Genomic DNA, 12,140 nt, shown 5'->3' on the forward strand with positions numbered 1-12,140 from the left:
TTCCCTTAAAAGCCAAGAATGCTGTGCACACGTATAAAACTAATTGAGTAGCGACCCGCATCAGACTCCGAAATGCCGCCCTTTTGCCCATTACAAAATTCATAATTAACCCCCTTCCTCCCTCTAGAAAGGTGAAGGATTCTGCGCATGCTGTGTAACTATCTCCGATGGGGGATGCAGACGTAACGACGCTATCAACAAGTTTTCCTGCTTATTCGGGGCAACACGGACGTGAAAGTTTCATCAGTTTCCCGCTGTGGGGGTAAAAGTTGACGCAGTCATGTCGATCGCGGTCCGAATTAAACAATTTCAAGTGCCCAGGTGTAAGGGTGAAAAAATTGCCAAAATTGAGTTCAGAGGTGGGTGTTTTTTATTTTTTTATTTAAATAATGTGTTTGGCAATTGTTTTTTGTTATATATTTAAATTTATGTACATATGTATAAGGATATTTAAGGGAAGTTTTCATAAGGCCTTATAAATAACGTTTTATAATTACTTGTGGTCATTAAATCTGGTTTATTGATTTGTTTTTGCGGTGGCTATTAATAGCCCTAATGGTAATTATTATATAAGTATTTTAAGAAAATGTACTGCATTTTACGGCTTATGAGTTTCTCAAATCAAGGTTATACGTTGATGATGGGATTCGAAAATACAAAACGTCGTATGATAAGATCCAACAGTTAATATGTCGCATTTGAAAAAGAAAACAGTGCCATAAACTATAAAGGCCCTAACAAAGGGATTTCGAGGGAAGAAAAATTATCTGGTTTTTCCTCTGGCCACGTACAGATTTGTATAATTTTTCTATAGTCCAAGAGCTTACTTTTAAAATTTTACTAAATCCATCTTATGCGTGGCCAGAGGCTAATGCTTCACTAAGAAACTCCTAAAAGTTCTAAGTACCATGTAGTATCCATGTATACCATGCTCGTCTTGGTGTGGCAACTCAGCTCCTCCACCGTAACATATTAAAAGTTACAATATAAAAGGAAAAGCAAAAGATTGTGTATACTATGACTTTGAATGTTCAGCTGCACACAAAAAGGTTCCAGAACTTTAATGTTAACTTCGCTATTTTTCGAGATAAACTCGATATATAGTCGTGCGAACAGCCGTATCACACAATAAATACTTAACCAGAGCACCGAAGACTATTTTTGTCTAAACCTGTCTTTAAATCGCAAAACAGAGATCTAGCTCAATATGGCTGCTTACCTTTTTCGTTTCCTCCCAAGAGATTTGCATAGACGACAGATCGGCCCTCCAATAATGAACACTAGACTACCATATAATCAATAGCAATCGGGCCAAAACCCTTTCAAGTCTATGATTAGGAAAAATTAATTAGACAATAGATTTCTAACATACAATTGACACAGTACGACACCTGTTGAGCATCCCTATAGATCAAATATGTGCTATTTATATCTAAATTTGCTTATGTTAAAAATACATTGTTCCCAAATTAGCGGCAGCAGAAATTTGCAAAAGTGGTTTAAACATTATTCCGCGCATAATAGAAATTTACAAGATCGATGTAGGTCTAACTATATTCTATTGTTGAAAAATAACACTTTACTTTAGCGGGCTAAAATAAATCGGAATCCTCAATGCAAAATTTAAAATATTATTTATTATCACCCACAACACCAATTTATGTATTCAAATTTACTTAAATAAAATTAATTACAAGATATTTTTTTACACTAAAAATGCTAAATATATACAAATGAATGTAACAAAATAACAATCAGCGGCTTTCTCCAGACAAACACGATGGAGAGGCACTCGAAAAATTGCACGCCTGTAGACCTGAAAACCACTTCTAATACCTGCGAATCATCTTTCAGTCCAGGTATTTCTCGAGACATGTGTAAATTCTTAAGCACACAATCTGCCAGAGCAAAGTGAGATCTAGTAAACAGGTCTTGCTGCACTTCACAGGTCATGCGGTACCGACTCTTTTAGCCATTTTCTAAATTTCCGTCATTCTTCACGGACCGTGAATTTATCGAATGTCAAATCCGACTCTGGTTAGATTTCCCACAGCTCAACCTCTTCGTGGTTTTCAAGTTACGTACCTTAACCGGCTCTTCCGGTTGTGCTTTTGGTTGGTTACCGTTCCATAACTATACAATTTCTGAAATTTGGTTCGGTTATGAAACGCGGTTCCTGAAAAATTGTTGCAAATGTCAACCGAAACGACCGATAATTTTTTTCGGTACCTTCGGTTATTCCTACGGATGTCATGGATTAAACGTACTTATTTCTGAATTCAATCTACGACATCCGGAAATCCTGTGTTTGTAAGTTATGTTACGAAGTTTTGGTTTGATTTTTTCGTGTTTTTTTCCTGTTTATGAAATTTGATCATTTGATTGTTTCATTGAATTCATTGCATTAAATACACTTGACTGCAATTCAAATCCAGGACTTGATCTTGATATAATGGAGCTATGTATTTATATATATTTTTTAAAAGGTACAAACCCTCATTTTTGACACTTTTACGCACAGAACCCATTTCTTCATCACCGCTACTAGTAGAGCTTTCATCACTGCTTAGGAGCAGGAGCTCAAATATACCAACCAATATATCAACTTTTGCATTTGCATTCAATATTGATATTACATTGGTATACATAATATTAACACAAAAAGGGAATTTATAACCTAATATCAACAAACGAAAACAGGACCAAACCAACAAGAAACCAGAGCGTTCCATTTCAAACCGATATTTTTAGGAACCGTAAAAATACCGCTTCTAACCGGCGACTCACCAAGGTTAGATTACGGAACTTACCCATAATAAGGAGCCGATCGGTTAAAAGCTAATTACTCGTGATTTACCCCTCAGCGGCTTTTGTATTCTGCATGTAAACAACATCGTTTATGGATTTCAGTACTTTCTATGGCCAATCGCAGGATGTTTGAACTCCCGGTGACAGACCCTGCTGTCTCTGAAGGGTATAGAGACAAGACAAACCACAGTTGTTGTACCTTTGGTTTTAGGCATTTAGATTATATGCATACCTCATCCAATCGCTGATATTTTGAATGGAAAAGCGCACTTAGTTATAAATGGCATTCATTCATCTACGCAGCTCACTGATGTAGTTGCCCCCAGCAACATCGGTTTTTGGTTCTCTATTTATTACTATTCGAACCAAAGGCTTGCCTGTGCTTTCATTAATGGCCGATCTATAAGCTAGCAGAAACAAATGAAAAACCTATCCCAGGCTGTTTGGTGGCTATTTTGTCCAAAACCGATAAATAATTTTGACAAAGGACAATTCTTTTATTAAGGGGTCGGCGATAGTCGATGATTCATCATCGATTATTCGATAGTCATGAGGTTTGATGAGGTTATGTTTCAACCCATGTGCTGAAGTAATTCATCTCGATCACGGTGTACTTTATTCCCTGCATTTGTATCGGAAAACGGATCAGCAATGTCAACGTCAATCCTTTCAAAGGGACTTCCCACGTTGTACTGACGCATTAAAGCCTTCTGCTTTCTCTGTAGCCCATTACTTTCTGAACATACAACGCATTTCTTGCACCAGTCCTTTACGTCTGCCTTGCTCTTAACCCCGTAAAATCTTTCTCTAATTTTTTCCCAGGTCCTTTATTGCCCCACTCCTTTATTCCAACACACTAGAGTAGATTTCCTCTTTAGCAACTTTAAAATCCGACACTTAGACACAACGATATGCCTTCTTTCCTCTTTGCTAATCTGGTAAACAATTTTCCGCCTCAAGAGTCCATCGTCCAACATTGGGAGTTCCTCAGTGGCCATTATGACTTGACATTGGGAGAATACTTGGCAATTTCTTCCCAAGTTGGGTTCCTCCCATCCTATATCCAAGTTAAGACTTCCCGGATATCGGAATCCTCCTTCTGGTCTTTTATTAAATTCCCATTACGCTAATTGTCAGCAACAATGGTGACTCTGAACAATTAAGCACCTTTCTTCTCTGCCCGTTGATAATGCTTAAAGTCCTCGGGACAAGATCTTTTTACTAGGTGCTGGTGAAAACAAGTCGACGATCGTCAACTCACATCAACCGTCCTTAGTTTGACGGGAATGGAAATGATAAATCCAGAAGGCGCTAGCTTCTGGATTTGTCACGTTTCCAACATTCCTAGTGGCCACGTCCTCCATTCGCCTCCTTAATCATCCGCTTAACCGATTCCCTAAAGCCTTCCTCTTCTGGAATCACTTATCGGTCACAAGCCTAGCCCTTGTTCGTGTTCTTGGCAGCTTCCAATTTAAAGGCCCATATTAGTTCAAGAACAATGTGAGGTTCAAAATCATGCAAGGAGTTTCTTACTTTTGGTACCGATTTTTCAACAGCGGGTAGCCATAATGCATCTACAAATGCCTCACTAGGTGATCGTACACTTCTTCTTTGTTTAGGGGACACTCTTTGCAGCATCTCCTTTCAAAGGCAATGTAAGGACAATCGTCTTCTCCTTGGTTGACCAATTGTTTGCTTTTTCAGCTGCTTTAAACTGACGATGATGAATATTCCATAATGAAGTACCATCAAGTTGAGGCGGTTTAAGGCGCATCAGTCCACCGGATTCTGTATTGGAATAAACTTCATTCTTGTTGTCCACTGCTGAAGGTCTAGCAGAGCAGCTCATTGATAGTGTTCCTAGATTCTGTCCAATGAAAGAATCCGAATTCCAAGCTCATTTTTTAAATTCGTGAGTGTGGCAGTGTGTAACTTTCAAACTTTGCGCCGCTCCCGCAAGTCCGCTTTATTTCCCGTCGTATGGCACTACACTTTTCTCCCCTTTTCGCTCAGCAACTTTTAAATCCAGCAGCATTTTCATACACTTTAGTACGATTTATTTTAATCCACTATTATTTTATTTTTCACCAATGTAGAGTTGATTGACGTCTAATTTACCAATGTAGGGCTTTTACTCGTTCGTTAAACACTAAATTAAATTACTCGATGCACAAAAATAATCAACTTATTTATTTACACCCTTAAACTACTAAACACGATCCCTTATAACTACTAGAAATACTTGTTTTCACCCTATTTATTTATTATTCGATTTAAATATCGCGCCGATATCTTAAAGAAGCGAGGGTAATGGGTTAAGTTACGCAAGTCTACGATTAAATAAAACAAAAGAAAACGCATTTCATACTATTTCTTATGATACTGGCACAAGCACAACATGGCGTTAGTTTACTAAATACTTCAATGTGACGTTTCATCACAGTAATACATCATCAGCTCTCAATTGTTATTGGCACTAATAATAAAACCCATTCCTAATAAAATAGAAATTATATAAAAAAATAAATGTTATAGGAGTGTCTCATCTGACAAAAAATCTAGAAGATAATGGAACCGAGCTGATAGCTGTGGATCAGGTAAGAAAAAGGCAACAACATATTTCTTAAAAAATTGTAATTTTAATCGATATTAATAAGGACTTTGAATGGCCCATTGCCCGACCGGCCGAAGAAGACGAGATCATTATAATCGAGCTTTACTCAAGAAACCGACTGTTCGCCGACAAACTGTTGGGAACTTACCGCATGATGTTACAAAAGGTCGTGCAAGAAGGGAAACTTAGCGTTTGTGACTACTTAGTTGATGGAAATAATAAGACTTTGGAGGTATGTAAACTCTTACTAAGTCTTACTAAGCAGTACATGACAGGGTTTTTGTTTGGTAACTCAATTGTTAAGCATTGTAACTTAAATTACCTATACAATGCTTTTTTAATAAACTTTTCAGGCCTTTTACATTCTTGAATTATATTGTAAGACAATTTAAATTTGGTTCGAAAAAGTCACAAAATTAGTATGAACAATGAATTTCGATGTTTTTTTTTATTCTCTAATATTTTTCTCCCGCTGTTTGGGAAGTAAAAATAAAATTAGAAACTCTTATCATAATTTTCACTATTTTATATGAAATATTTAATTTTCAAAAAAAAAATTCACTTTTTCCATAAAAAACGTTTTGTTACTATTTTAAATTGAAGAAAAGTCAATTCTGGTACAATTTTTAACAGATATTTAATTTTTCGAATATTTTTTGCCCCTATATTCAAAAATAAAATTAAAATAATTTCGGCATTCTCATTTTAATATTCAAATAAAATTCCAAATTGTATTTGGGTCTAAGATAGAATATAATTGCTAAATATTATCAATTTTTTCACTTTTCCTTGTCTCTGCCAGATCTCTCTTCTCTACTTCAACTCAAATAATCGCAAAATTATATTTTTCTTGCGTACTTTAACCAACTTCACTCGACAAGCATAATTTAATTACAATTCTCCCGGATATTTTCTTTGAAATTGGGTTATCATGACATAAATAAAAAGTATTATTTTTTTTTATTTTTCCTCGTCTCTACCGCATTTTTCCTCTTTATTGCAACTTAAATTTTCATGACACTGTTTTTTTTCCCAATTATTTACCACACTGCTTACAATTAGCCTAATTTAATTAAAATTCTATCTGATATTTCAAGAGTAGAAATTCCAAACGTTCTAAGTGCCTTTAGCTATTTTTTTCAGGAAAGGAAAAAACTGTCTAAGTCAAATGTTAAGTTAAAAGCTTTATTAAAATGTATTTTACTTGTAACTTTGGGGTATATTCGCTCTTAACCTCTGTAATTAAAAAGAAAAAAAAACTCCATATGTGCTAAAAAAACTGTATTTAAAGAACGTTCTATGTACTTAGAACCATTTGAACGGAAAATGTATTATTACATAAAACATAACTAACCAAAGAGTTATTAATGACATACTAAGTTATTACAAATTTTTATTTTAGAATATTTTGGTAATAACCTTTAGCAGTTTCTGGCAAAAAATCCAAGATGGCTGACAAATCTTTTTTCTTGCCTTCCGGCAAAAGTGGCTTAGAAATTAATGACATGCAAGCTTTTCCAATATCTTTAGGTTTAGCACCTTTTTTTAGTACATTGATACATTTCCAAGTTTCTATATGTCACTGTATGTGGTCTTATACTAAATAATACCTAGATAATCTTCAGAAACTTTTATCATAGTAGCTTTTGATATTGGAAAATTTACTTTTAGTACGGAATCGCAGGGGCTTTTTAGGTCTAAAAAGTATAAATTTTCCATGTCAACTACAGTGAATGGTTCCCCTGTAACTTTAGCTGAAGCAACCACTTTCTGTAAATCCATCGGGGAAAAACACTTTGAGACATTTTTTTCCTTTTTTCAATAATCGCGAAGTCCCGATCACACGATAAGAAGCTATGCCCGCTTAATAGAAATTTTTTAACAATCTCTTCAAAATGTTCAATTTGCACCAAAAACATCATTAAAAAAATAAGATTGCGGTTCTTATTGTTGTTCTATTGTCCTGCACGATTGTCTGACCATAGAACGAGTTACTTTTTATCAAAAATTTCATAAGAATTCACTAAACGTAAAATGCAGGATCCAACTTCATTGCTTCCACGACAAGCTTTTGTTTCATCCCACATACACATAAAAGCTTTATTTAGATGAGATACATGGATGCCCAGATTATAACAACTCAGTTGTCTACTATAGTACATATTACTATGAGTAAAATTTGGTGCCAGTAAAACTTGCTGAAGATCCACAGATATCATACAAAAGTCACAATTGCGAAAACGTGAATCGTAAAAGTCCTTATTTATACATTTAAGGGCTCTCTTATACTTGCTGTGATGAAGTAATTGCTCTCGTTTAGCAGTTACTAATCCAGATCCACTGGAACATAAAATCTTACAAGCAAGCAAATCGCAGGTCCTGCAAGTATCGGTCCTGGGACGGCAAAATGAAACATGTCGAAAACATTTCAGAAATACTTTTCGATAGAATCTGTAAGTAATTTTGCTTCCTGAATTTTTGCTGGTAAAACTTCTGTAAAGACGACTAATATTAAGATCACTACTAAAATACACTTTGTTACTTTTAGCGCGACCATAGTGACTTTCATCGCATGGAAACGAGTTAACGTGGTGTTTGATTTGCTCCCAATCTTCGTTTGTATACTTTTGGTGATGTGCGTTTCCCTTTCTTTTTTCTGTATAAGTGATAAGTCCTTCTTGACACCGACTTTGTAGAGTTTGTAGACGTCTGTGCGATACTGCAAAAATATCCTGGAAAGGTTGCTTGCACACTTGGAAGGAGCTACCTGTATTATTAGGAACAGAATAACAAATAGTACATTTCCTGCGACTGTTAGTCGGGGTATCATAGGTCCCACGGCGCCTCCGCTTTATTTGTGACAGAGCAAAAAAGTGTTCTGCAAGTTTTTCTGCAATTTTCCATCTTCATAAAATCCTCACGTAATTTGAGTTTCAAATCGAGCAAGATATTTTTGCAGCCGTATTTGCATTTGCAAGTTGCCTGTAACAATAAAAAGTGATTAAATTTGCGATAATGATTTTAGTAAGTAACAAAAATATGTAAGTTTTTATTACTGCAGGTACTTACGAAAATGTTTTGATTAAAAATTTCAAAGAGCCTCCCTTGTTATAACTTATAACACAAATTAATCAATTTATTGACATTTTTTATATAAAACTTAAGTGCATTAAAACAAAATACTCACGTTTTCTTGAGGAGGTAGCAGCGCTGGAACACTTTTATTCTTTCGATTTTTATACTGTTCTGCACGCTTTGAAGTTTTACTGAGTTCACACACATGCTTATCTGTTTTATTTTCCATTTTGTATTGGGTATTTTCTAAGAATTAAGCGAAACGCTTCCTAACCTGAAAGTCTCCAAAACAAAAATATAAACAAAAAATAAATACAAGGCAGTGACTCGAGTCCGTTAAATGGACGGCTAATTTCAATAAAATTTGCTGATGGCACATCTGATGGAACGTTTGGAAAAATTATAGGTCGCGTACTTAGAACATTGTCATTCTTTAGGTAGGCAAAATACCACGTTTAAAGGGGTTTGGCACTTGGAACGTTTTCAGGGTTGTTGGCGATGGCACATTTTTACAGAACATTTTTAAGGCAATATCTCTATTTTGAAAAAAAATGGCACTTATAACGTTTGGAATTTTCACTCTTCATTTGTATCTAAGATATATATTATGCAGAATATTGTAATTAAAATTACAGACATTCTAAAACAAGAGTTTCAATTTTTTCTTATTTATTTTTTCAATTTTCCAACCATTTTTGACCAATAATTTTATTTTTAATGATTTGAAGAACAAAAAAATTTTAAATTAGTTTTTAAATTTATACTATAAGAGAAATGTCGAAGATTTTTTAAAGATTTTTCCCAGTGTATAAAAACTAAAAATAAAATTATAATTCCTATTGTATTATTATATATTCCTATGGTATTCAGTATTTTACGAATTATTCATTTCTGAAAAAACAGAAATTTTCAGTTTTTGCCAATAAAATCTTTTTTTTTCTAATTTTTTAATTCTTCCGTATTAATTTGGTAAAATATAGTTTGGTAGAATATATTCTAGCAACATAACGGAAATAAAAAAATTGTAGATAATATTTGGGCCTATAGACACTGTACATAGCATACTATGTTCTTTTGAACCTTTGTGATGAAGAATTGAATAAATAACAAAAATAAAAAAGGATGCCATTTTATTAATTCTTTACATACTTGAATCTCAGATGGGGTCTTAATGACGAAAAATTAGTAAAAACTGAGTTTCTTTTCTTTTTACGGCATTACATGTTTCCATTAAATCATCAATATCATTTCAGTACAATCACCTAAGATCCTTAGACTTTTAAGATTCTTAGAAAGTTTTTGTACTTTGTATTGCAGTTAATGGTTTTATTAAATTGTTAATTGACTTAAAATATTGTAGCGCGTTTCCCGTTTGTTAGGTGTGAATTAACAACAATCGAAAATAGTCATCTAATTTATTTACACTCCTTAACGACGAAAACACGATCACTCAGGATATCACTACTAGAGATATTTATTTACAATTATTTAAATCTCACGCAAATATTCTGAGCTTTACTACTTCACTGATCTGACAACTGATGACGATGCGTCTCCTTAGAATATACTCCGCAGAACGCTGTTCCCGAAGATTCTGGCTAAAGGGCGGTATTCCTAGCCAGCGTATCTATTACACGGCGTGAACCGAATAAAAAATTTCGCGTCGGCAGGAGCGTACTATTTTGTACGCCGCGCAACTTTGTTTTCCTAGGCAACGTATTAGCTTTAGTCACGCTTTAGTTTATTAGAAACTTTTAATTAAAATGGTCCGTTTAGGAAAGAATAAAAAACGGGTATTAGCTTTGTTATTGCTGGAAAAACACTTGGCCGATGATGATAAAGACATTTTAAAAATTAACAGTAATAGGAGGAAAAGTATTGGCAATGTGTTTTTTATTTATTTATTTACGGACTTGCCATTTTACAATAAATAGAACTAATTACTAAATACAGTATAGATATACATTGCTATACAAAAAAAAAATAATGAAAGTATATATCACAATATATGCCTTAAAGATCCTCTAAATCTTGCCTCTGAAGTTCCAAAAAAATCTACAGATTGTTGCATAGAGTTTGCATTATTTAACATTCTTGTAATAGGGCTATTTTTGCCATAATTTGTAGAATGGTAAGGAACATAAAAAACATTAGTATGCCGATTCCTTCTTATAGGTACATTCAGACATACTAGATTTAAAAGATCTGGACAATCAATTACACCATTAATAATCTTGTGAAGTAAACGAATTTCAAGATTTAGTCTCCTCCCTTCCAAAGTATCAATATTAAGTAGCGATCTTAATTCACTATAAGAATAATCATCTCTGATATAACCACACCTGTAACCAATATAACGAAGAAACTTATTCTGCACTCGCTCAATTGCAGTTACATGTGTTACAAGGGTTCCAGATTACATAACAAGGGTTCCAAATAGGTGAGCAATACTCCAGAACACTTCTAACTAGCGAGCAATATAGTTTCTTTATCGTAAAAATTGAAAAGTCCTTACTAGACCGTATGATGAAACCTAACATTCTATGAGCCCGAGAGATAATACCCGATATATGAATATCAAATGATTATTTGCTGTCCAATACAACACCAAGATCCTTCATTTCATCGGTAACCTTTAAGTTAGTATGGTTGATGAAATAATTGTAAGAAATAGGACTTTTTACTCTTGAAAATGATATTTTATAGCATTTTTTTACGTTAAGGTCCATATGATTTGCTTGACACCAGCCATAAAAATGATCAATGTCTTCCTGAAGAAGCTTAACATCAGTCATTGTTCTAATAGGCCGAAATATCTTTACATCATCTGCAAACATTAGTACCGAGCTATTTTTTATATTTTGAGGTAAATCTAATAGGAACAAATTGAACAGAAGGGGACCGCAGTGTGACCCTTGAGGTACCCCTGATGAAACAATTATAGGTCTAGACACCGAACTACCATATTTGACTCTCTGCATTCTATTAGTTAGAAAACTATTTAACCAATCAGCTACCGTACCGCTAATTCCCAAGGCCCTTAACTTTGCAATCAAGAAATTATGGTCCACTCTATCAAAGGCCTTGGAAAAGTCAGTATAAACAGAGTCGACTTGACACCCTTGCTCCATATTGCTTGAAATAAAATTTATGTACATTAAAAGATTTGTATTGGTAGATCTATTTTTTATGAAACCATGTTGCTCACTATTAAGTATACCACGACAATCACTGATGTACAGTTTTTTAGCAACAAGGGAGTCAAACAGTTTAGGTATTTCACTCTGAATGCAGACTCCCCTATAATTATCAATAGCCGATCTATTCCCTGATTTAAATATGGGTTTTATATTGCTCACCTTCCAGAAATCTGGAAAAATTCCTGATTCCATTGATTTGTTAAAAATCATTGCTAGAGGAATAGCCAAAGTGTAAACACATTTCTTTAAAAAGTAACATGGTATTCCATCTGGCCCAATACTTAGTTTAAATGGCATTGAATTTATTCCATCTATTATATCAATTAAACTAAAATGATAATAATTTACATTTATACAATTTTGAAAAACATAATTATTGGAATGATCTTTTATCGGCATTTTATATACACTAGAAAAAAGTCAGAAAATAGATTAACAAGTTC

General features: G+C 34.1%; 1 protein-coding gene across 1 annotated transcript in view; it reads left to right on the forward strand.

Moving 5' to 3' along the window:
* Nucleotides 1–226: 226 nt before the first annotated feature.
* LOC126737707 (otoferlin-like) overlaps nucleotides 227–12,140 on the forward strand; it is a 75,278-nt gene continuing 63,364 nt past the window's right edge. The window contains exons 1-3 of the mRNA XM_050442709.1: nucleotides 227–359; nucleotides 5,344–5,405; nucleotides 5,466–5,654. Of these exons, the coding sequence (XP_050298666.1) occupies nucleotides 281–359; nucleotides 5,344–5,405; nucleotides 5,466–5,654 (330 nt within the window). The 5' untranslated portion in view covers nucleotides 227–280. The remainder of the gene's footprint in view (nucleotides 360–5,343; nucleotides 5,406–5,465; nucleotides 5,655–12,140) is intronic.

Source organism: Anthonomus grandis, chromosome 1 (assembly GCF_022605725.1).
Source record: "Anthonomus grandis grandis chromosome 1, icAntGran1.3, whole genome shotgun sequence".
Lineage (NCBI taxonomy): Eukaryota > Metazoa > Arthropoda > Insecta > Coleoptera > Curculionidae > Anthonomus > Anthonomus grandis.